General features: G+C 35.4%; 2 protein-coding genes and 1 non-coding gene across 3 annotated transcripts; all 3 read left to right on the top strand.

The window, feature by feature from the left end:
- The first annotated feature begins 2313 nt into the window (after window positions 1-2313).
- LOC122021317 (rRNA 2'-O-methyltransferase fibrillarin 2-like) lies at window positions 2314-5958 on the top strand. Its single transcript, XM_042579433.1, has 7 exons — window positions 2314-2367; window positions 2459-2766; window positions 2845-2940; window positions 3579-3656; window positions 3757-3933; window positions 5378-5446; window positions 5566-5958. Exons 1-7 carry the CDS (start codon window positions 2352-2354, stop codon window positions 5746-5748), a joined length of 927 nt encoding a protein of 308 aa, XP_042435367.1. The 5' UTR covers window positions 2314-2351; the 3' UTR covers window positions 5749-5958.
- On the top strand, window positions 4281-4352 carry LOC122022159. The gene has a single exon (XR_006122887.1). It is a non-coding gene; the product is annotated as a small nucleolar RNA snoR60 (small nucleolar RNA).
- Window positions 5959-8376: 2418 nt separating the features above from the next.
- Window positions 8377-9816, top strand: LOC122018649 (protein RGF1 INDUCIBLE TRANSCRIPTION FACTOR 1-like). The gene is made up of 3 exons (XM_042576028.1): window positions 8377-8784; window positions 8926-9192; window positions 9312-9816. Exons 1-3 carry the CDS (start codon window positions 8581-8583, stop codon window positions 9570-9572), a joined length of 732 nt encoding a protein of 243 aa, XP_042431962.1. The 5' UTR covers window positions 8377-8580; the 3' UTR covers window positions 9573-9816.
- The last annotated feature ends 16710 nt before the right edge of the window (window positions 9817-26526 follow it).

Genomic DNA, 26526 nt, shown 5'->3' with positions numbered 1-26526 from the left:
TTCTTTATATATTAGTATCATGCACTATCTTCTTATACTCGCTAAGTATTTTGTACTCACTACCCATTGTTTTTCTTTGACCTTCCAAGTTAGTAGATAGAGGATGTTTATGTCGCTTAGAGATCTTGGTTGCCAGTCCTATATCACACTCGAGATCGTGTTTTCTCCATTATCTTATTGTTTATATTTACATTTTATTTCGTTTGTGGATTTTAGCCTTGTGATGTCCTTTTATTCGGACTTATACTTGTTGTGTAAGTCATACTAGTCATTTGTGTTTTATAGGTTGTGAGGGGATTGTGTAAATCCCTCTATATGGTTATCGCTATATTTTATCTCTCGGTGTGTATTTATGTCCGTGTTGTGGACTAATACCATGTTGTATCGTACATTGTCACTAGAATGTACCGTTCGTTCTGTCAGACAAGTATACATCCGAGGCGTGATAAAGAAAACCCTACACATCTCTCCACTGTCAAAAAACCTCTCAACAACTCCTTTATGGATCTCACTGTAAAAAACCTATCAATATCTCCTTTTAAAAACAAACTAAAATAATATTTTAATATTAAAAAAAAAATGAAGGAGCAGCTCCATGGTTACGTAGGTCATGGGAGCTCTGAATCTACTATGGATGCTTTAAGGGCATCTCCAATTGTTAGAGCTCTAAATGAATTTTTTTTTATAATTCCAATATATCATATCAATAATATAAAAAGTTATTAAAACATCTTTAATGGTTAAAGCTTTAAATGAATCTTTTGTGATCAAATTCATATTATACAGTTATATGATTCCATGCATATTATATCAATTTTGATATAAAAGAGCATATTTGAGTTTTTACTACTACTCTTGAACTATAAATCTCAAACCTCACCTATATAATAATTTAAGAGTTTTTATTCAACTTTTTTTATTTTATAAATTTCTTATAAACCTTGCATCAAAAGATGCCCTATGTGTAGACATCTCCAACTTACTAACAATCATTATAAAATTTGATATACTAATATACATTTGAGTATAGTAAACTAGATGATCTAGATGATAATGTTGAATGATGTATGATAACTCTTAGGTGCGTTTGGTTCAAGTTATCATTTATAATCTTGATTATGTGATTGCTAGGTAATCACATAACCAAGATTATGGAAAATAAAATATAAACAAATATTGTTTGGTTCAACCTAGATAATACAATAAAAATTTATTTGTTTGAAGGTTTTAATGAATAACATAGTAATATATTACTATATTACCCTCAGTTATAAAATTAATCATTATTATTATTATTATTATTATTATTTAAACTTTATGTTTTTCTTTTTTTTTATGTATTTTTGTACTTTTTCTTTTTTATGTTTCTTTTTTTCATTTTTTTCTTTTTTTTTACGCTTTTTTTATTTTTATTTTTTGCGGTTTTATATTTTTTCCTTTTTTCTCTTTTTTACTGTTTTTTTAATTTTTTTTACAATAAATATTTATTTATTTATTTATTTATTTATCGTGTGTTTTTGCTTTTTTTCACGTTTTTTCTTTTATTAGAGGATATTTTTGAAAAAAAAATTCGTTAACCTTATAATCAAGAAAAACATTAGTTTTATAAGATTTTCCGATTCCAGATTGTATGTCCTTTTTACTGACGTGTCAAACATGGAACATTACTCGAAAATCATCAATTACCTAAATCAAATAAAGTTTTCGTGAGAAGAGATCCTCTGGATCGTAAAGTGTGGTCCAGAAGATGGAGCACTATATTGATTAGTTAATTTAGATAGACCCTACCTGTTTAACAAATGGGGTTTATCCAAATCAATCAATCATCCTTTAGTTCATCCTTTGGTCTGTAAAGTATTGATCAGAGATCCTGCCTAAGTTTTCGTTGATAATTTTGAATAGATAATCAAAGTTATTATGGATCTCTCCAACCAAATACATCCTTAGATAATGTTTGGCTCAAATCATTTTTTTAAGATTTTCTGATTCTGAATTATATGTATCTTTTATTGACGTGTCAATCATATATCATTACTTATAAATCATCAATTATCTAAATTAAATAAAATTTTTATTTATAATCTTAAATAAATAAATAAAATTTTTATGTATAACTTATAATTAAACGCACCAGTAGAACATGACAATTATGGAATATGGATTTGGCTCGTCCTTGTTTTGGGACCAGATCACAACCAACGGCCACGATTCAATAGCGCTGCCTGCTCACACTTTTTTGGTCCATCGCCAAAACCCAAAACCCTAAGCTGCCGTCTCTATATATACCATCAGTCCTGGGTATCCTTTGCATCACCTTGTTCCTCCTTGTTGCCGATTTCTTAGCCGCCGACATGAGACCTCCAAGAGGTCTGAATCTCCCTGCCATCCTAGTGATAGCTAAAGCAATCATCTTTTGTTTTACCATTATTTTTTTCAAAGTTTGGATGATTGTTGTCAGGCGGTGGTAGCTTCAGGGGCCGGAGCGATGGAGGTGGAGGGAGAGGCAGGGGGAGAGGTACGGGAGGTCGAGGCGGTGGTGGTGAAGGCCGTGGGGGTGGAAGGGGCCGTGGCGGCGGACGAGGAGGTAGGGGAGGAAGAGGACGCGGGGGAGGCCGCGGTGGGGGGATGAAGGGCGGGAGTAAGGTCGTTGTCCAGCCACACAGGCACGACGGAGTTTTCGTGGCTAAAGGGAAGGAAGACGCACTCTGCACGAAGAACATGGTACCTGGTGAATCTGTTTATGGAGAGAAGCGAGTTTCTGTTCAGGTTGTTCATCTGTCTTCACATTTCTTCTTGTCGTTGTGTTTTCTTTAGTAGTGAAATTTAAACTTTACTGCATTCTAGAATGAAGATGGGACTAAAGTTGAGTACAGGATATGGAATCCTTTCCGATCAAAACTTGCAGCTGCTATTCTTGGTGGCGTGGACAACATTTGGATTGTAAGTTGCCCATGATTACTCGAGTAACTGGATTGCTAGTCATTCATCTTTGATTAAGGTGCAGTTAGATGGTCTTATAGTAAGTTTATGTTAGTAACTACGTTCTCGTTTTTTCCTCTGCTTATTGTTAAGCAAAAAGATACTATTGGCTGTGTACTAGACATTAAAAAAAGTTCTTTTTGCTGTTCTCTTTCTGGTGGTTTAACTATAATGGCTCGATTATTTATGTCCTCTGATTTCTTGTTTGTCTCTCTTTGTTGGTTTTTTTTTTTTTTTTTGCTTTGAGTTTTGAATTTCTGATATGCCCTGTTAAAACTTGAGCAAGGTGTTGAGCTCTACTAGTAAGCAGTCGTCTCAGAGAAGTCATATATTTCTTAAAAAAATTCATTTGTGCTTTGTAAAACATCTAGTTCGATTAATAATTTTTTGCTTTTATGATTGCTTATCATGTTGGTTTATTATGTGTTATGTATCTAGGTGCAGTCTGGAATACTTGATTATGACCATCTCATTATTCATTCTTGACTGTTTGTCAAACCCAAGATGGAACCTGATTTTTCACATGGTGTTTTCTTTATTGTTCTATATTATGTTCTTTGGTTTATTCTATTGACACTAATTTTATGTTTTGTATTTAGGCTCCTGGAACTCGTGTACTTTATCTTGGTGCTGCATCAGGGACCACGGTGTCTCATGTTTCTGACATTGTTGGACCTGTAAGTCTGTCTACCTGCTGAATATTTTGTTTTCTAGTGCTAATTTGATTGTATAAACACCAACTCAAAATGTTTTTCTCATTATAATGCCTGTTCACAGACAGGAGTTGTGTATGCGGTGGAATTTTCACATAGAAGTGGTAGAGATCTTGTAAACATGGCGAAAAAGCATACCAATGTAATTCCCATAATAGAGGATGCTAGACATCCGGCTAGATATAGGATGTTAGTTGGCATGGTTGATGTTGTCTTTTCAGATGTGGCTCAGCCTGATCAGGTAATGATTTTAGCACTAGTGTTGTTTAGCATACCATTGCATTGATACAACTTTTTATTATGATTTGTAGTTTTATGTATTAACTAGATTTTTTGATTGGTATTCAACCATTATTCTTCTTTGCGCAACATATATTATTCTTTTTTGTGTTTCTTTGATGATATATGAATAAAATGATTTCAACTTTGTTGAAGCTATTGATATCCTTCTTGAAGTTACTAACTGCTATAAAATTTCAACATGCCACCCTATCCACAATGTTCATTGGAAGTTTTTTGTTTGTATGTACTTTGATATTTAATTTTTCGTTTTTAAAGATTTTATTTCAACTTTGATTATGAACTTTGATGCATATGATGAAGTTACTCGGATTCCCCTTCAGGACATCATGGATGATGCAGAATCGAGTCTCTGATGCACATAGGCATTTCCACAAAGGGAATTTAGCTTACTATAAATATTTGCAATATTAACAAATATCACTTTAAATCTTTAACATTATACTATTATTAGATTTTGTATATCTTGATATTTGTTAAGTTATTTTCCTTTTGTTTTGTAAAATCTTCCTATGCTATTTCTTTCTTTTCTCTTGCGGTGAAAATTTCACACAGTGGTAGAGATCTCTTTAATATGGCTAAAAAACATACTCTTGTAATTCCCATAATGGAGTTGGTTGGCATGGTTGATGTGTGCTGGGCCTGATCAGGTAAGGATCGTAGCACTAGTGTTTTTTAACATATTCATTTTTTACTAACAGATTAATATAGTGGTCTCATTTTTTGCATGCTGGTTTTCATTGATGCATTGATAAAATGATTTTGGCTTCAGTTGAAGTGATTGATATCCTTCTTGAATATATCTTTCACGTTATGGCTCTGTCATTACTTTTGATCAAATTTTGTAACAATTGCACAGTTCAACTTCAATTTAAGATTGGATTTTAACTATGAACCTTTTTTTCCTTTCTGTTTTTTAAGATTTATGTCAATTTCAATCGATGCTTATAAGCATTTCTTATATGAATCATGATGCTTATAAACTTATTTTCCTCCATGTCAAAGTTTTCTTGGGTTCTTTATATCTTATCTGTTTAGTTAGCTTAAATATCATTTGTAAATTAACACCATTCGGAATTAATATATCAGTTGTCCATTTTGGTTACAACACACTCATTGGCAAAATTACTATGCTAATTTTCAACTTCATTATGTTAATTTTATAAGAAATTAACATAATTAACAAGAGCTAGGATCTATTACTTCTTTAATGGTCCTATAGTTCTTTGTCATTCTATGTAACTAAGTGAATTGTCAGGGAATCTGATCAATTTATTGTTAAGGAAAAAAAACTAGTGAGAGCTGAATGTATTACCATTCTTAATTGCAATATTACCATCCATACACGATCTTGCAAGTTTTCATTATCTTTAGTGTTCCTGCAGGCACGTATCTTAGCTCTGAATGCTTCTTATTTCTTGAAGAACGGTGGACATTTTGTAATTTCAATTAAGGTACTCTTGATTTTACTTTCGTCTTTATGCTTTCCATACTATGATCATTTTGGTCTTATGGAAATGTATTATAACTATTCAATGCTCATGTTAAGCCTTCTGTTTGCATTGTATTATAGGCCAACTGCATCGACTCCACGGTTCCTGCTGAGGCTGTTTTTGCCCAAGAAGTGAAGAAATTGCAGGCTGAACAATTCAAACCGTCTGAGCAAGTCACATTGGAACCATTTGAAAGAGATCATGCCTGTGTTGTCGGCAGCTACCGCATGCCAAAGAAACAGAAACTAGCCACTGAAAGCTGAGGATTACTCTTGCAATTGCTCCAAATGAGTGCTATCTATCTCTTTGTACCTTAATCATGTTTGGTTTCTGTTCAAGCCTCAGCTTGTTCTCTTCTGGATGCTGAGTAAACATTTAGATTGTAGTACCTACTATCTAGGAAGTATTTGGATGTTAAGTATGGTTGATGCCATTAGAATTTGAAGATCAATTGAAAAGTGGGGTCCAGAGTATGGTTGGGATGTTTTGTTTCTATATATAGTTGATTAGGACTTAAGAATGGCCACCAACAAAACTTTTCACTTTTCTCCACCAAACTTGCACGGCATGAAGAGTAAGTTAGCTAAAATATTTCTTATTAGAGTATAACTATGAGCCCATAATAGCTAAAGAATATCACTAGAGCTAGCGACAAAACAAAGAGTCGATTGCTCACCATTCCATGATTGTAGGGTTTGCTCACCCCAAGTGAGAGAGAAGATTAGTCATTGTGATTGTTAGGTTTCTGGTCCAATTTTAATGCCATTATTTTTCTATGGATTCAAGCAACATACCACATAACATGAAAATGAGATGCCAACATGGATATATCATTCTTTGCTAATCTTATTTTAGACATGGTTCTAAAACTTACATTTTATTTTTTTTAAATGAATTTCAATTAAAATAAATCAATCCTTATTTCTTGACTATTTGCATTCTTATTTGAATTATTTTACTCCTTGAGGAGCACTCAACTGTAGGGAAGTTGTTAGCTTCTCTTTTAAGTCACTATTTCCAAGTATAGAGGCAATTTGCTTGGCTAATTTTGTCAAGTAATGTTTATTTTTATTTATTATTCTTGTTGTCAAGTAATGTTTTAATTATTTATGTTATTTTAAAAATAATAATAAGAAAATACTACTTTGTTGTAGTATGGTAAAACGATTATGCATGCATCTTAAAAAAATGTATTTGTAGGGACTGATATAGAAAATGATGATGACATAAATGAAGTTGAATATAGAGATTTGAAATTTATGAACATGTTGAATAATTTAATTAATTTTGAACAAGTTAGGCAAGATAGCCAAACAATTAATATATATGGGTAAATTAATATTAACAAAAAATAATAATATATTTTGAAAATTATAAGGTAAATAATTTTTTTATTATTTTTTTAAACTCGTCAAATCTCAATTTATCATCAATTATTTTTTAAAAATCAAGTGGGGTTTTTTTTTTTTTTTTTTTTCATATTGAACTACAATTTCTTTTCTTTTCATCTACTCCTCAACTATAACTCTTGCGTTGGCAATCACACTTCACGCCTGTTTTTGTAGAACAAAGTTAATTCCCAAAATTAAACCAAACATCCACATTTACACCTTGTCCTTCTTCCCTTCAAAGCTAACTACTTTGCTTATTCGAGTAAAGAACTAAACCCGATCAACCCATTACGTACTCGTCGCGCCACCATGTTACCTTCGCATGAGCCATGTGCACGCCTATCCCATGGACCACACTTTCTCCCTAACTCACGAGATCTTTTGGGGTTGATATGATTCATCAATTAAGACTTTTAGCGAGGTGTTGGTTCACAAAATAGGATGAACATTGCAATGGTCTCGATCAAACAACAAATGGTATCATTAATATCTCTAATAAAACATAATTATCGAACAAATTGTAAGATATATTGCTCCCAAACTTTTTTTTATAAATACTAAAAAATTATACATTTTTTTAAAAGAAAAATAATGAAAGGGATGTGCCACCCTTTCTTATGTCCATTGCGCTCCTTGCAGAGTTTAATATTAAATAGAAATAAAACAAAGTTTTTATTTTTTTTTATACAAAAACAGTTAGATTAGGTAATTTAAAAAAATGAGTATTTAGTAAAAATGAAAAGAATGGTCCTTGAATATTTTGAAAATGTTAAAGGAAAATAAGTTGGAAATAAAATGAATGGCGTTATATATATTCCATAAGCACATGGTTAGGCAATGAATTAGAATATAAATTAGATGGAGTAGGGCTATCAGATACAGCAATGCAGGGCCACCCAGGTCCAGCTGCACCACATTAATCCAACTCATTTATTATTCTCCATCATCCTTCCCACTAATCACTCTAATTTTCATTTTTCTTTTTATTTTTAAAAATATAAATTTTATTTTGCATACACTATCAATTAATTTTATTAAAATAAATAAATAATATTAATAATTTTACGTGGGTAATTTTTGTGCTCCGTTGACGACGGCGGAGTCAAAATGGTCGAGGCTAGCGGGAGAATCAGAATTGACGGCGGCACGCACACGCGCGCGCGCACGCAATGCAACGGGACGACCCTTCGCTCCACGCCGCCCCTGGCCATACGTCACGCCACGTGGTGCAGGTCCAGGATCGCCTCCATGTTGCGTCCTACGCACTCGAGTATAATTGCGTCAGGGATAGACGTGTCGATTAATAAGGCATGAAAGGTCGACGTCTGGTGTTCGTTTACGGGCAGCGGATTCTCGTCTAGGATTTCCCAACCTTAACCTTGCGCTTAGGAAGCGGTGGCGGAGAGAACAGAGGAATCGGACGGCCGTGGGTCGTCCTCGTCAACTCTTGGCACGATACAGCCGTTGATTTTGATCTGTGTCTCGGTTTAATATGTTAGAGAGCTCGCCGTTCCCGTTGCTTCGGTTCGTTGCATCTCGCTTGCGTTGCTGAGTTCAAAAGTCTCTCTCTCTTTCTCTTTCCTTTTTTTGCCCCTTTTTCTCCCCCGGCACACCATTTCGGTTACGGTCGCTGGTGGAGCTCAGCCGCCGTCTCGCGGAAGCGGCATTGAACGGCGGCTGCCGCATCGAGCTGGCGGCGCGGCGATGATGATGAGGCGGGTGGCGGCGTCGCTGGTGCCGCCGTGGCTGGAGCCCCTGCTCTCCACCCATTTCTTTGCCGCTTGCCCTGTCCACCCCGACGCGCCCCGCAGCGAGTGCAACATGTTCTGCCTTGATTGCGGCGGTTCCGCTTCCTCCTTCTGCTTTTATTGCCGCTCCGATCGCCACTCCGGCCACCGTGTCATCCAGGTCGGTCGCCGTATTGTGCTTCCTCCTCATCCTAGCCCTAGATTTGATTCTTTCCCCTCCCTCTTTGTCCCTTTATTTTTTTTTCTTTCGTTTTGTGCAATGTCGGTGGTGATAAGGGGGTTTTTGGGCTGCCGGCTGCAGATACGGCGGTCGTCGTACCACGACGTGGTGCGGGTAGCAGAGATCCAGAAGGAATTGGACATCAGCGGCGTTCAGACATACGTCATCAACAGCGCGAGGGTGTTGTTCCTCAACGAGCGCCCGCAGCCGCGCGGTGGCGGGCGAGGGGGCGGCAGCGGCGGCGGCGGCGGCGGCGGCGCCTCCTCTTCCGCCTCGTCCCCTCACATATGTGAGATCTGTGCCCGCTCCCTCCTCGATCCCTTCCGGTTTTGCTCCCTCGGATGCAAGGTTAGTTCAACTGCCCCTGTTCCTCCTTCCCTTCTCGCATCACATCGTCATCGATTCGCCCTAGAGACCTAATCGATCCGAATCTATTGACCTCCCGGTCGTCGGGAAAACTAATGTAGTTGGTGGGGATAAAGAAGAACGGAGACGCGACCTTCTTGCTCACCCCCGGCGACGAGGCGGCCGAAGGCGGCGGCGGCGGCGGGGAGTCATCGACAACGGCGGCGGCGGAAGAGAGCAAGGGCGGGAGGAGAGGGAGGTGGGGCGGCGGATCGCGAGAAGGAACAACGCACGACACCCGTGGTCCTGCACCCCCTCCGCCGCCGCCGGCCACCTCGAGGAGGCGAAAGGGCATCCCCCACCGCGCCCCTTTCGCCTCCTAATTAACCCGCTTCCTCTTGTAAAGTACAGAAAGGTAACATTATTATTATCATTAAAACACACAAAAACGAGTCCTTTAATCAACTTTCAATATTCCCAAGCTAAGAATACCATATTACAAGAACACCAACAGAGAGAAGAGAAGGGGATGAAGTAGAATTTAAGCTGGGAATAAATTTGATTCCATTATTCTTCACAATGTAATAAGTGCATCATTTAAGAATTCATAAGGTCTTCATTGCTCAATATGCCTGAATTGATGAGCCATTGTTCTAAATCTCTTACCTCCTACAAATAATATTGATAACATCTAAAATTGTAAATCTTACTAGCTTAATCTGTAACTAAAGAGTAGAGGATTCATCTTTGATTGCATTGCTTTGTGTTACTGTTACATATCTACATTGCTAGGTATTCGATCTTGGTTACACCCTTTAATGATGTTTGTTGTTGATTATATATCATTTGAATCTATTACTAGTGTTATTACTAGTGTTATTATTTGGTTCCTACATTGTTCGCATTAACTGGGATTGTTTTGCTTCAATTCGGAGCAGAGTTGTTGTATAATCAGTAGTTTTGGTGCTTAAACAGTTAGGCATTAGTTAGATGACCTAGGTTAGATGGTGTTGTGGACAAATTAAAGGGTAATTTATCTAGGTGGAAGATCACTCTCCTACTAGAAAGGAACAGATGCGTTTTGTATCGAGGGGCAGAACTTGTTGGTCCCATCCCATGTATCGAGCATGTACTTCCAATGCTCTTAGGACACTAGTGAATTGTGGCTGATCTCGTAAAAACAATTGGTCAAGATGCAAACTCGGTTTGTGTGTTGAGGATGTGGAATTGCATTAAATGGGAGTAGGTCCAGGTAGGCCAAACACAGCACATGGATGATGATTGGGGTTAGGAGTGGAAAGGGATTGGCCTTATTTATATGCCCCTAATCATAGGGTTGGGTAACCTTTGCACACTTTATTTGAACTCTTGTTTTGCTTTACACCCTAAAATGAAGGAGAGGAAAAGAGAGAGACAGAGAGTGTGTGTGTGTGAATTCTCAACATTAGATCTGGTACGGATACTTAAACATTGGCTTTGGGTCTTTAATTTTTGTTTAGGAAAAGAATGGCCTTTGTTTGAGTCATGAACTGGCCCTGTGGAAGGAATGATGCATGCACTTCTTGTCTAGGACCACATTAGGGCCTGATTCTTTTGTGAGGACCATGATCATTTGGTGGGTGCTAAAGTACTTTGCAAATGATAATCCATGGCTAGATTAGTCGATTAGGTCTGTGAATCAGTTGCATGATTGGGTGGGTGGTTGTCACACACCATCTTGCACACCTGTCATTGATTAAGAAAATGGATTCAAATGCCTTCCTCTGATAATTCATAAGTAATTTTTTTTTTTTGGTAGCATCTTGTAGTTGGAGATCTAAATGAGCGAGGTTTTTTTTGGTGACATGGATGTGATATGTCTGTTTGATGGTTTATTTCATCAACTAACATATGTTTGGGGTCTTGATGTGGAAAGTTGTAAACAATTGCCAGTAAAAGTAAGTTTCTACGTGGTTTTCTCAGAGGCCTCACTAGGTGGGGCCCAAGAATGAGGTAAGCTTTCACCCCTCTTTACGGCGGTAAGAAATTTAGGCAGGGCATGTAACGAACTTTCCTCTTCTGGAATGTCAGTAGTAGTCAGTGAGCCAGTCAGTCAGTCATTTTTATTATTTCATTCAAACTTTTGGAAAATTTTGTTTTGTCCCCTACAATTTTTCTTCTTTTTTTTTCAAAATCATTATCAAAATTTTCAAAATCATTTTGTAGATTTGATGAACATATGAGTGTTACTATGTTTTCTAAAATTTTTGGCCATTTTTTTTTTTGTTATTTGATTGAGAGTCTAATATTATGTAATTGGAGAAAGAATTCCATGGAGAAGAAATTGTGCAGACGAAATTTAGTTATGTTTTCTATAAAGATCGCTTTTGCAGTTCGGTGGATATGAGCATGCGGAATGGGTCTTGATCATATCACCGACGGGATCAACCATGTATATTAAATAGGGTAAAAATTAAAAGAACATTCCAAATTAAAAGAAATATCAAATTAAATAGACACTCCTTTTATGATATTATTTTTAAAATACCTTTGTATCCAATATTATTATAGAAGTTATCAAATAGATATTACAATGTATTTAAAATGAATTTAAATTTTATATCGCGTTAATTGAGTAGTTGTTATAACGTGTAAAACATATCTAATAGTTGTTACAAAATTGTTTAAATTGAGTTTAGAGTTTATGATTATAACAGTTATATAATAATTTCAACAATTGTTTTAAAGTAAAGTGATTTTAATGAAATTTAAATAATTTTAATCGATAAATAGTATTTTGATATATTAGTGTTCAAAGATTCTAAATGATAAATCTTACGTACATATTGAGTAATTTTTATAGGGTGTAAATCTTAAATTAGCTTTTACACGTTATAAAAGATAGCTGATAGCTTTTATAATAATACTGGATTTAAGGATATTTTTAGAATAAAATTATGAAAGAGACGTCCATTTAATTTTTTTTTAATTGTGGAAAAGAGGTGTCTGATTTGTAAAATTTGCGAGTCCTTTTAATTTTTGCCCTATTAAATATGTCTTTTTCCTTAAAATCAACGGTTGGAGAAAATGAGATGAGTTATATCATGAAAATGAAATGAGTCATGACAAACACTTCAGATTTTGACATGGGCAGACGGTGTGTTGGTTTTGGGGCACTCTTATTGATTGAAACTTTAACCATACCGACCCGCACTATAAATTACCATCAACTTTTGCTAACACATTCTACTCTCATTGAAGAAGGAGGCCACTTTGATGGCGATACTCACCGACTTCTATACACTCGTAGGCACTTGACACTCACTTGCAATTGTTGCACATATATACATATATATAATGCCAACTTCTCAGGGGAAGAAGGGAGATCCTACTCTCATTCAAGGAGGTCACTTTTTGATGGTGATACTTCACCAATTAACAATGAGGACAAAATCCTAAACTTCAATATAACACTGTGAATGCCAACATTTATTTTATTTATTTATTTATTTTAACAAAGCTGTCATGCTTTATGCAAATCTTTCTAATTACTAATGCTTGCCTAATCAATTAGAGTATTAGAATTTCTTTTTTCATCGAAGCTGTACAAAACATAATATAAGTTATTTGGCTTCTATCTATAATTCAGTATATATATCTATTTTTCATGAAACACTGTATTCTAACTTTTTGTGTAGGGACGTAGATCATTCAAAAGCATAATAATTGGTGTCTCTGTGTGTGAGGGCGATGGCTGTTGCATCCAGACGATCTGGTCGTCGTTGTAGAATATTTTTTGTGGTACATTAGTCTGTTGCAGAATGAATAAATTCTGACGGTGTAACATCGACTTTGCATTTGGAATAATGCAACCATAAAATAAAAAATAAAATAAAATAAAATAAAATAAAAAAGGTGAGGTATTGTAGGATTGAAAGTCGCCACTCTATGGTCCATGGCATCGATGCGACAACCCCCTCGCCCAAGGAATTCGACTTCACATATGGGTTTGTTGCACAAGCTATATCGGTCCCCCTGGAAAGCCCTTGGTCACTATTGTCTATTTTCAAAAACCACTTTCGCTCATATTATTTTATTCTTATTGCTAGTTACATTTCACCAATACTTGTTGAGACCCATTATGGTGACGCTCAATGAGATTCTTGTTGGTAGAATAACTTAATTTGAGGAGAGGTTATATTTCATGTGTATCAAGTGTGTAAATATAGTTTGACATATATATGGAAGTCTAAGAGGTCTTGGCAGATGGAAGTCAAGAGGAGTAGTGACTACGGATAGATGTCCTCGTAGTTTGCATAGAATCGTTCTTATATAGGATCTATTTGGGATCAAAATCAAAACTTGTTACGAATCGTAAGTGCACGGATTCATCGTCAGTAATATATAAGATTGTCGAACCATAGGAACTATTGATTAATCATTAGAGATGTCGAAAAGTGAGTTATCTAGACGGTCGAAAGTTGGCTTTGGCGCTTGCAAACTAACGAGAGTGATTGAAGAGAGAAAGAGAAGAATGAGAGAATCGATCTTGGAGGGAATTGAACTTTGGGAGATGGATTCTAGGATTTCGGTTTCGTTGTGGTGGAACCTGATGTATCATATTCTATCTTTTCCTAATTGTCAATCAACATATCTTCACCAGAAGTTAAAGCTACTATCCTTAAGTACTAAACAGAGAAGATCCCCGTGAAATCCTGTTACGGTTAACTCTTGTCACTAGGGCGCCTCGGTAGATCACAAGAATATAAATCTAATCGGTATCATTAGGGATAGAGATAGGGGTTTGGTTTGGTCTCTTACTTCCTTGTGGAGAAATTGCCTCTCTTTTCAAGAGAATATCCTAGATGTCCGTGAACGGGTTACCCCTATCACTAGGGCCCCCCGGGTGTACGATCTAAGATATTCTCTTTAGGAAATTAACAATTCCTACATAATCGATCAATATGACGAGATAATCTCAGCAAGTCTCATGCATATCAATTAGAAACAAAGTAAGCAAAAATCATCCAATAAGTAAAGACATAAACATGAGTTTTACATCAAATCCTATCCAAAACTACTACCTACATCCATAGAAAAGGAGATCTACTATATTGTGAGGGGAAAACAATCCCAAAATATAAAGTAAAGCATACTTACAACCCTTGATGTGAGAGGAAGGGGAAGAAGAGATGCTTGCCGAGGTTTCCGATGTCTTGGGAATGTCTCCTTGCTCTGGAGATGGACGGAACGTCAAGGGACGACGGTGGATGAAGCTCTAGGGTTTCCCCCGAAGGGGAGAACCCTTTCCCGATGAGAGGGACGAAGTCTTGAACCAAAATGCCACCAAGAATAGGGTTCTTGACCCTTTTATAAGCTAGGACACGGGCACCGCACAACCCATGCCATAGCCGTGCGAGATCCGCACGACCAACACTTTCCTCCCTTCGGGTTGAGTTGCATGACCGTGCGAGATCCGCACGGTCGTGTCTTTCTTCGCCTCTGGCCGCGTTGCACGACTATGCCAATTGGCATGGTTGTGTGGATCTGGGGCTCTGCTTCTGGGGCACGGTCGTGCAGGATTGCACGGTCGTGCATTGCTTGGTTGCGGTCGTGGGGGGCACGATCGGGTAGGTTTGCACGGCCATGCATGGATCCTCCTCTGTTTGGCCGCATGGTCGTGCAAGAGTTGCACGGTCGTGCCATGTTCTTCTTCTGTTTGGCCACATGGTCGTGCGAGGTTGCACGGTCGTGCTCTCTGCCTCGTTCCAGTGCGTCAACGATTGATGTTTTTGCTCCGAAAGTTGTCTCTGTCAACACAAAATCAAACAAAAAATAGATCTCCGAACAAAAAAGTATTTATGCTGAATATATGCTAAGAGAGGTGAACATTCATAGAGTATACATGAATAAAGTAAATGAATGTGCGTCAAAATATGTGTAAATGATCATAAGATCTACGCACATCACAGGGTCGGATCATAGAATCATATATATCATCAATAAAAAAATCTCTTAAAATTTTATAGCTGATTAATAATTAGAAGAAAAAATATCTAAAAAGATTATTTATATATAAATAGATTAATAATTTTACATATACATGCAATCATTGACATCCAACATAAATGATATTATAATATGTATAAATTTAAGTAATTTACTTGGTTCGTAAAATGACTCAGTCTAAAGGCTAACTAAGCAGGTGATATAGCCGAATCTATTGAAACCTTTGATTCGAATACGAACGTCAGAAATAATTTTCTAAAGACGGTTGATTCTATGAAATACCAAATAATATATATATATATAAATCATCATTTTAGAAAAATGAAATGACATAAAAAATAACTAAATAGATGTTTAAATAGCTTCTAAATCCAAAAAAAAATTAAATTATAAAATAATCTAAAAATTAATTAAAAAAATCTAAAAATCATTTGGGTTTTTGAGAAGACTTTAAACGATTTTTTTTTATCTTAAATGGGACAATTATGAGTTTCACTCAGTAATCAACAATAGATTTCTGAACATATTCCGATTTAGTATATTATAAGCATGATTCAACTCAAGTCAAAAGTTATTGTTGGTGGAGTTGTCACCAATGATCAAACCTGAGTTTTGATAAATGACAAGTGGATTAAAGATTGATATGTTATTGATCTTGTAACGACCACCCTTCTTACTACTACTCTCTAAGGGTGACTGTTACATAACTACTACTCTACTTACTAGTGTCATTGACGCTATTATTAGCATCAGTTAGATTTATCAAGGTCCAGAGGAATTCCTACCGAAAAATTTCGGCAGAATCTCCCCTGTACCGGTGACTAAATCCATAATACAAAAGATATATACGCAGCCACAGGCGGCTGGAACACATTTTTCACAACCACGCAGTTATAAAACAACAGAAAAAGAAAGAACTACTCTAGCAAAAACAACCAACTACATCACTCCACAAATAATGAAAGTGACTAATACATATGCGGAAATAAACTTAACTACAATCCCAAATTTAACATAACATTAGAGGAAAACTAAAAGCAGAGTCTTGACAATTTTTGCCAACTAATTCTGGATCTCTCCACAGTCCAGTCATCACACACCTTCATCACCACCACCACCCTGTCGTCTCCCTTCATATCTTAGTTTTTTCCTTTATTTGCAGTAGGAGGAAAGAAAACAAAACTATAAGCGAAAACGCTTAGTAAGTACTAATCTATCTCACAAAAACTCGAAGTGCATAAAAGAAATGCAATAATACTGAAACTGAAATGCTAAAGCAAAGCTGCATGTACTCATGGTATACAGAAATAAAACTGAATACTAAACATGCTCACTAACTGACAGGAAAGTAATGAAACAACTACTGTAAGCTTAGAATTAAAGCACTAAACTTTTATTGATTCTAAGCATCAACTTGTTTCATTTTCTTATATCCTTATACTAGAAATTAATCTTTTAATTTCTCTTTCACTTTCTTCTTCTTGTTCTTCTTACTTTTCTTATGCTAGAAATTAATCTTTTAATTTCTCTTTCACTTTCTTCTTCTTGTTTTTCTTTTTCTTTTCTTTTCTTTTCTTCTTTGGGCCCAGGCTTAGTACCATCTTTATTTTGCACGCTCTCTAATAGTGACTGAGGTAGCGAACCTCTAGTCCTATGAGATAAAGACCTTGGTCTTACCAGGGCCAAGACCTTGGAATTGGTCACCTGGATTTGTTTAACGACAACCTTGAAAGTCGGGTACTAGCCTCTTACTTTAGTTTACTTGTTATCTCTTTTTAACTAGACCTTGGTCTCTTTCTTTTTACTCAGTTTCCTCATAATCCTTTATTAGAGTTTATTGGAATCCTTTAGATATACCTAACAAGTATAGGATTACAATTAACTAAGCATGCTATATAGAAACAATACAAGGGAAGCAAATCTAAACTCTCTCTAAGCATGTTATAAAACAAAGCAACAGAAAAGCAAATTTGAACTTTCTAAACATGCTGTAAAACAAAGGAAAAGAAAGCACATCTGAACTTACTAATCATGCTCTAGAATAGAGCAAAAGAGAGCTAGTTTGAACTTTTAAAACATGCTGATATAAGAGCAAAGAAAGCTAATCTAATCTTACTAATCATGCTATAAAATAGAGCAAAAGTAAGCTAATTCAAACTTGCTAATCATGCTATAAAATAGAGCAAAAGAGAGCTAATTTGGACTTTCTACACATGCTGTAAAATAGAGCAAAAGAAAGCTAACTTGGACTTACTAAACATGCTGTAAAATAGAGCAAAAGAAAGCTAACTTGGACTTACTAGGCATGCTGTAAAATAGAGCAAAAGAAAGCTAACTTGGACTTTCTAAACATGTGCATGGAGCTAGCAAGGAAAAACTAAGCTACAATGCAAAATTCTGCATACCACGAGTTCTAACTACACTAAAATTCTGCACTAAAATTCTGCTCATGATATTCCAATAGCAATGGGAAACTAGAAAATCTGCCCTGGTATAACTAATAGCAATGAAACCTAGGAATGAAGGGATCAATGCTGCACACACCCAATAGAATATCATGCTTACAAATTAACAAAGTACTGAATTTGCAACGCTATTAAACAGGGTTGTTCCTATTTATTAAATAGCAAAGAAACTAACACTTTGTATTTAGGTTAAGAGCTGTTCGTGCCACTATACAGCACAAAAGGGTCTAACCAGATATGCTAAATATAGGGTTGTTCTTGTCCAATGCAAAGCATAACCGAAACTAACAGTAAGGGGTTGTTTGTGCCCATTTCGTAGCACAATAACTATGCTACAGCTCTAAATTAACAGTAAGCAACAGTAAGGTCATAACTTAAAGGAAACTACATGCTATTCAGAAATTCTAGACCTTCTTATGTTCAGCTAAGTAGCCGAATTGCACAGCAACCCAAAAGAAGATACTCGTGTTTTTATTTTCTTTGCATAAGATCAAAATCAACTTACTGTAAAGTTAAAAACAACCATATACATCCAATTCACAGCTTAACCCCTTTTTGGTAAACAACCCTAATTTTCCCATTATGCTTCATCGGATTGGCAGGAAAAATGAGCAGTATTATGAACCTATTCTAAGGTCCCTAACCTCCTAATTCTCTACAACTGGAAATAGGAAAACAGAAATTGCTACTGAAATACTAGAAATTCAGTAAGCACAGAACCTAGAGAAGGAAAACAATCCAACATGCTTAACCTAAATCATTCATCTTCTTCCTATGAGACTCACGGCAGAAAACTAAAAGAACCAAAAATCTTTATAACTTGCTTTGAATTCAAAATGAACAAAGAACACAATTTCTTGACCTTAACATGCTATGCTCATGAAAAGGAAAGATCAAACTTGCTGTGCAGCCCAAATACTAAGTCTAGGGTTCATGCTAGGCCTCAGAAGCAAGGAAAAATCAAAACGGAAAACCCGAAACAACTCCTACCGCAGGTGAGTAGTACTTACCCCTTGTTCTTGCACTTACAATCGAGAAGGAGGAAGGGGCGGCTAGGGTTCCGGGTGGAGCTCGAAATCTCGGTCTCCTCTTGTGCTCGCGGGCTCTCTTCAACGGGAGGAACTCAGATCCGCAAGGGTTCACCGGAAGAAGCCTTCGCCGACCGCCGGGGAAAGGAAAACCTAGCTCCCTTTGCCTTCCACCCGAGCTCGCCGTCGCACACGCAGAAGCAGAGGAGAATAAGAGGTTTCGGTTCGGGGAAAAGAAAACTTAAGCTTCTTTTAAATCTAGGGTTTTCCCATATAACTATACTTTAAATCTTTTTCTCTCCATACTCAGTTAACAAAGTGCTCGCAGCTCGGTTAGTTTGCTGTGTCCGGTTGGGTTTGGTTCGGCCGGAGGTCACGAGTTCGAGCCTTACCTTCAACGGTTTTTGTCAAAATTTCTTTCTTTTTGTAAACATACTAAACGACCTCCAAAAATTACGTAAAAATACTCTAAAAATTTCTAAAAATCTCTAGAATATTTTAAAAGTATTTCCAAATATTTTTATGGACATTTGAAACTCGAAATAGGGAAAATTGGGTCGTAACAGATCTAACCTTATTACCGAGTGTGGGTGGTTGACTAACTTGACGGGTCAAGAGGACCAGACACTAGGAAAGAAGTCCAATCGAGATGTGCGAATCCTGATTGGCGAAGTCCATATGTGGGATTCTGACAGGAGGTCAGGATATTCAATTTCTGATGGGTTGAAGTCCGGATGTTCGATTCCAGCAGGAGGTTGGGATGTTCGATTTCTGATTGGCGAAGTCCGGATGTGTGATTCTGGCAAAAAAAACCTGCTGGGTCAGATTGGAGTCAATGAGGTAACTTGACATTTGGTAAGTGGAGGTAAGTCACCGGAGGAGAGTGACTCAGTGAGGTCGCTTCATATTTGAGGGGGCAGTAGGCGTCAATCCAGTTTAGGTCCATTTGAGAAATCTAAACTAAGACCATGACTAGATCCGGGTCTTGAGGACATGATCTAATTAATACTATTTTTATTGTGCTAAATTTATCTTGCAGGGTATACTTTATTTTGTTGGACTAACACTTTTGTAGGACGAAAGGAGCACAAATTACCTCGGACGAACAGTACCTAAGGTGTCTTCCATGTCATGGAAGGTGCCTTGAACTAGGCGATGGAAGGCGCCTTCAATCGGATAAAATTGGACTTTATCTATGATAACAAAGCGAGTTGTTTGGGATAAAAGTTTACTTATAGAAGGCGTCTTCAGTGCTATAGAAGGCGCCTTCAACCCTATTTAAAAGGGCCACTCGACCAGAGCTTTAAGATAACTCAAGTACTACTCTTCTACAAGGTTCTACGTGTTTATTTGACATTTCGACTGCTCCGACTTCGTACTACTACTTTGCAACGACACTACTATGCCCGACTGCCACTGAGAAGCCGCCCAACACTGAGCTTGATTTGTTAAAATTGCAAGTGTTAGGTAACGAAGTTTCATTGTGTACTTAATTACTACTTAAAGGAAAGCGTAGCTGGTTATACTTTTCCTATTCTTTTTATTGTACTCGATCTCCTCTTCCGGCAGTTCTAGAAGAGGTCATTAGTAGATTATCCATCGATAGATCCACGGGACCTGGGTCTTGGAATAGGAGTCGTTGAATGCGCCGAACCAAGTAAAATTGATTAAATTTGTGTACTTGTGTTTTTTACTTTCTATTTCTATGTTTAATTCCACTACGTACTTTTGATTTCAAAAGAAAAAGATAAGTTTTCAAAAATCACGTGATTTATCCTCCTCTATGTGTGTAACAATTCATCAAGTGGTATCAGAGTCACGGTTCAAACCAGATGTCATGTGGGGAGGCTCGGAGTGGGTCAAGGTGACCAGATGTTCGCGGGGAAGTTCAAAGCGGATCAGGGTGACCAGATGTTCGTGGAGAGGCCTGAAACAGGTCAAAAGTGACTAGATGTTCACGGAGAGGCCCGGACCATGAGAGTAATTATGGTCTTTCATTTGAGGGGAGGATTGTTAGAGATTCAATCAAAGTCTCACATTGGAAAGTTTTGATAAAGATCATGGGTTTTAAAGGATGTAAGATATCTTCATTGACATGAGATCTCTTTGGTAAAGCCTAAGAGCAAAGTCATGAGAGTTGAGGCCCAAAGTGGATAATATCATGTCATTGTGGAAATATGTGAACATCCTTTGGTCACAACAAATGATATCAGAGCCACTTTGAATTGGTGCAACCACCAATCAAGGCGGGGGAATTGTTCTAGTTTTTTTTTTCCAGATTTCAGTTTTTTGTATTGTATTTGAATTGGTAAAATTTACCACTTTAAATAAATTTTTTAGTTCGGTCTTTACTCCAAGTTGATGCAACACCACTCGAGTTGTTGATATTTTCTTCTTCTTCAAACTCTACTAATCTAAGACCTAATCTTAGGATATTCGTTCTGATTTTTTTTTGCGATATATTTCAAATGGCATAAATAAAATGGTATAGTATCGCTCGCCCTGCTCTTTTCAACAGAAACAACTTTTCATATTGAAAAAAGAGAATGGAAGTCTAGCTGAAGACTAACATCGAGCAATGGTTCTCAATTCGATGTTGGCATCAAGCACCAGTTGACGAAGCAACCAAAACACCTATCGACTCAGAGGACTAGAAAACAAATATGAAGAAGAAGAAACCAACGAAGACAAGACAAAGAAGACAAAGCAGAAGAAGGCGCTTCAAGTGACGTTGAACGAGTCCTCCTAGGATGGATTGGAAGTCAACGAATCAAAGCAAGCAAGTTATCTCGCGTTGATGATAATCGGAGGCAAATTAGATCAAGAAGACAAGTCCGAATACAAGTCGAGCAACGAATCCGTATCCGGTTTAGAAGAACCAAATGAGGTAAATTTTTATTACACTATAAAGTTTTTCAAGATAATTTCTTGCTTGAACAAAAAATTAATAAAAACTGAGGAACACGCTAAACTCTTTCTTAAGGAAAATAATACCTTTAAGGAACAACTGAACTTAACCTCTTTAACTTCAAGTTTAAGACAGAAATTAACTCAAGTTACAAGACTTAAGGAAGAAAACTTTCTTGAAAAGTCAAGTCAAAGAATTAAAAGATTAGTTAAAAAAGTTTAAATCGGGAACCAAGTATCTAAACATGATACTTGGAACTCAAAAAAACTATATGCAATAAATCCAGACTCGGATACAAGCTTAACTCTATCCTTAAATCATTTCTAACCCTAATTGAAAATAAAAGACTAACTAAGGCTTGTGTTCCTAAAACTTATTTAACCAACAATAAAGGACAAAATTAATATTATATATCTAAAGATAAAATTTATATTATTAAAAATAAACTCCAAAATAATTTAAATCAATCAAGAAAATTTATAAAATCAAAATATAAATTCAACCAAAATTACAAAACCCACAAACAAAACTATAATCAAGCTTACTATAACTATATACCTAAACAAAAAACTTAAAAGCAAAATCTATGATTCAAGAGGAGGCTCCAAATTAGTTGACATCTCAAAAATATAAACCTTACCCATTAAGGATAATTAGAACTAGAATAACTAGGGACAACATTTAACTTGACAAACAGTAATGGAGATATTTGGGATGAAAATAAGTTAGGAAAGCTCTGTCTATCCATATTTAGGAAGATATGATTTCAATCTAGTGCATTTAGCTTAGCATAACTAACTGAAGCTACCCATTATTAATCCTAGCTGGTTAGACTAAAGTTTTGTACTAAATTCTATGGGTAAAATTATTTGGAAAATTTTAAAGTATGTGGTTACTCTAATAATGTCCAAGTGACTCACCACAGCCTAGACATTTATCCAAAAAAATACTTGCTTGTTGGATCCAAAGCTAAACTTGAATTTAACATAAATTAAACTAAAATTTGAAATTCAACTTAACTTATCTCATAAAATTATAGGATTCCCTTAATTAAAAATATAGATCGGGTGAAACGAATAAGAATTAATTAAAATAAATTAAATTAAATTAAAATTAAACCTAAATTTAAAATTAACATAAAAATTAAATCAAATTAAAATTTAAACTTAAGTTAAAACACAACAACTTAAACAAAGTTAAGTTAACAGTTAAACTAAACTGTTAGGAAATGAATTTTAAACAGTTAAACACTTGTTGGACGGCGCTCAGAAAAATGTTAGGAAATGAATACAAGAGTTGTTGAGAATTTTAAAATATTTTTCTAGGGGTACTTAACAAGAATAATCAGTAAGATAATATTTTTGTTAGAAATAATTTTCAAATATACTCTGTTTTTAATAATTAACAGAAATGATTTATTTTACTAACGCAATTAATTTTCAAAAATAAATTCTAAAACATGTTTTTTAATCCTAAAAATTCTACTAATTTTCTTGAATATTGAAAATAAATTGTCTAATACTAGAAAAATCAAAGTTCCTGAATTTTATAATTATTTAATTTTTTATATTATAATTTAACTTTTTAGAAAATAATTCATAATAATTCAGATAAAATTTGAAAAATATCAAAAAGATTATTATAATAGAAAACATCACGTTTTATCATAGAAAAATAAGTCTACAAAGTATTTTTAAAATTTTAAAATACTGTTTTCAAAAGATTCATAGAAAAATAATTTAATAAAAAAATTTGTTTGTAGATTAAATTATCAGATAGCATAGAAAAAATTTCTAACTCAAAAAAATTTCTAACTCAAAATATGAACAGTAGGCATTTAAATAATTTGTTTAAACAAGGTTGAAGATAAAATACATGAAAATCTAAAGAATGGTAAGAATAATTTCAATTATACTAGGCATAATTTGGAAATCCAATATAAGTTATTTCCTATTGGATTAATCAGGAATTTTTGTGGAGAATATTTTTTAGAGATTTTTCTAATTTGTCCTTACTGATTTCTTATGTACCAATTGACTCTAGCATAATTTCTAAATATTGATTTTTGTAAATTGTTTGACCATGCATGATCATTTTTTTTTTCATTTTTTTCTATTTTCTATTTGCACTTTTAATTTTTTATTTTCTAATTTTAAGTTATCAAACATATCTAATAGGCATGAATTTGCTAAGTTCAATTTTAACCTAGCATTATCTTTTTCTAGTTGTACTATATTTTTGGATAACATCTTGATAAATTCAAAAGATTACTTGGGAGATAGTGCATGTACCTCACTTACCTCGTGTTCTGACGCTCCCTCTTCATCACAGCTTTCTTCTGAGGATCCTCCCCCTTCATCAATGCTCATCTCTGAGCTGCTTTCATCTTCTCCTTGGTGGTTCGCCAATAGGGCTAGTCCAGCGTATTTTTCAATTTCTTTCTTCAATGATAGCTCGTCCCATGTTGCTTTTAAGTTTTTGTGCCTTGATTTGGTTGGCTTTTTCTTCTTCTCCTTCGTTCTCAACTTTGGGCAATCATCCTTGATGTGTCTTTCTTCGTTGCAATTGTAGCATCGGATCTTCCTTTTGCTTCGTAAGTATTTTTTCATCTGTAACTTAAATTTATTAAATTTTCTTACTAATAATGCTGCTTTATCTTCATCAATCAATGCTTCGGAGTCTTGATCTTCTGTTCTTGCCTTCAGGACAATTGTTTGACTTGGCTTCTTTACTTCTACACATTAGATTCGTGAAGTTCTAAAGTAGAAAATAAACTCTCTAAAGAACTTAACTCTAAATCCTTTGAAATATAATAGAAGTCTACTATAGACATCCATTCTTATGTCTTAGGAAAAGCATTTAAAGCATCCCTTAAAGAATCTCGGTTTGTTACCTGTTCTTCGAGATTCGTAAGTCCGGCTATTAACTCCTTTAGCTTGGCATGCAGTTGTGCTACCGACTCTCCTTCTTTCAGTCATAGGTTGGTCAGTTGGTCCCGAAGCAGATCCTGTTTTGCGAACTTGGCTTCGGACGTATCTTTGTGTAGTTCTAGTAACTTCTCCTAAAGTTCTTTTGTTGATTCGTAGGCGTCGATTTTGCTGACTTCTTATGGAGATAACATGCTTAGCAGATGAAATTTGACTCGTCCATTTGCTATGAAGTTCACTTTCTCTTTCTTTGTCCAGGAATACTCTTATTTTTTAGCTCTTTGTTGGTCTTTAGGGGCTACAAAACCATATTTTATAATTAAAAGAGTCTCAAAATCTATTTTAAAAAATACCTTCATCCGGAGTTTCCATTGCATGAAGTCTCCTTCGAACTTTGATGGATAGATGCTCGGTCCGGTCATTGTCTCGGTGCTTCATTCGGCGATTAGTCCTTCTGAGGCATTCTGGCTTTGATACCACTTGTTGGTGCAATGGGGCCGGCAAGAAAGGGGGGGGGGTAAATTTCTTGAAAAATAAAAACTAAACCTTTCTCAATCTTTTAACTCTGATTAGAAGTAAAATTTTAATGAAGCAATTGAACAACTAAAAATAAAAGAGGCTAAAAAGTTACTTGATTATAACTTAGGTGGTTGTTAATCCAAGGTAAAAGAAAGTACTTAAAAACTCTTTTTTTAAAGGCGGAGAAGTCTCTTTCACTCATTGGATGCTCAGCAAGATATTAAGAAATGAATACAAGAATTGTTGAATATTTCCTACCTCCAATGGCCTTTTTATAACCCCTAGAAAACTCTATCCATAGTTTGAATGCGCCTTTAAGATGGTCCAAGGTGCCTTCCGTTAGATAAATTTTATCTGTTGAGGATAAAACTCTATCTGCGGCTAACGGCTACTTGAGGGCACCTTCTATAGCTGGAAGGCGTCTTCGCACTGTTCATAGAAGGCGACTTCCAAGCCATAGAAGGTGCCTTCCAAGAGGTAGATCGACTCCTTAGTAGTTGATCTCTTCATGTGGGTGATTCTCCTGTAACTGGAGTTGAGCTCACTCGAACCCAATTCTGACCTTCTCCTCAAGCAGGCTTCCTCTCCGACTTCTCGTCCCTCAAACGTTGCGCACGTCCTTCTCGTCCACCGATGTACTCTTCCGCAGCATCTCATACTTCGGATGCACCGAGCCCGTTGACTCCTTTTCCATGTCATCTTTCTTGCTAGCTACGTCTTCCACTCGACTTCTTGTGTTCCTAAGCTCTTGCACACTTAGACACAAGGATAAGTAGTCTTTTTTCAGTAAATTTCTAATTGGACATTAGTATTTAACTTGACTAACCAAGTGGATTCTGTTATCTTCTGATAATTAGTTACTAACTAACGATTAGACATTTAAGAACAATTTTTTATATTAATATTATTTTTTAATAATATCAAGTTTAGGGGGAGGATATTTGAAAACTACTTTCAAAATGCTTTATTTAAAAAATTTTCCTCATCTTACTACTTTTTGCAAACTAGTAGTTTAAACATAAAAAAAAAATATTTTGAAACTTACTTACAAAAATTTTGTTTGTTTGAAAAGTATTTTGAATAGATATTTCAAAATTTACTTCGAAAATTTTACTTTCAAAAGTTATACTGAAAATTAAATTTTAAAAATTACTTTACTTAATCTTTGTGAAAAATATTTTACAAACCTTTTTTAAAAACTTACTTTGAAAAATACTCTTATGCCTGTTTTAAAAACTGAAAAGGAAAATATTTTAAAAAAAACTTTAAAAACTTCTTTGGTAGAAAATATATTGTAAAAATATTTTAAAAAGTATTTTATCACCTTGAAAATTATTTTTAAAATCACTTTTGAAATATTTTGAAACGTTATTCTGTTTGAAAATTTTTTTGAAAATATTTTTCAAAATATTTTAAAAAATAATTTGAAAAACTCTTTTCAAAAGTTATTTTACAAAATCACACTTTACAAGTGTTTTAAAATTTCTCTTGAAAATAGGTTA

This window comes from Zingiber officinale, chromosome 9A, assembly GCF_018446385.1.
Source record: "Zingiber officinale cultivar Zhangliang chromosome 9A, Zo_v1.1, whole genome shotgun sequence".
NCBI classification, from domain to species: domain Eukaryota; kingdom Viridiplantae; phylum Streptophyta; class Magnoliopsida; order Zingiberales; family Zingiberaceae; genus Zingiber; species Zingiber officinale.
This window is presented reverse-complemented; position numbering and strand designations above follow the sequence as displayed.

Coding starts and splice junctions, on each gene's coding strand:
- LOC122021317 (XM_042579433.1), top strand. Junction 3,657..3,756: donor TTTCTGACATTGTTGGACCT/GTAAGTCTGTCT, acceptor GCCTGTTCACAG/ACAGGAGTTGTGTATGCGGT. Junction 3,934..5,377: donor ATGTGGCTCAGCCTGATCAG/GTAATGATTTTA, acceptor GTGTTCCTGCAG/GCACGTATCTTAGCTCTGAA.
- LOC122018649 (XM_042576028.1), top strand. CDS start 8,581: ATGATGATGAGGCGGGTGGCGGCGTCGCTGGTGCCGCCGTGGCTGGAG. Junction 8,785..8,925: donor CCGGCCACCGTGTCATCCAG/GTCGGTCGCCGT, acceptor TGCCGGCTGCAG/ATACGGCGGTCGTCGTACCA. Junction 9,193..9,311: donor TTTGCTCCCTCGGATGCAAG/GTTAGTTCAACT, acceptor AAACTAATGTAG/TTGGTGGGGATAAAGAAGAA.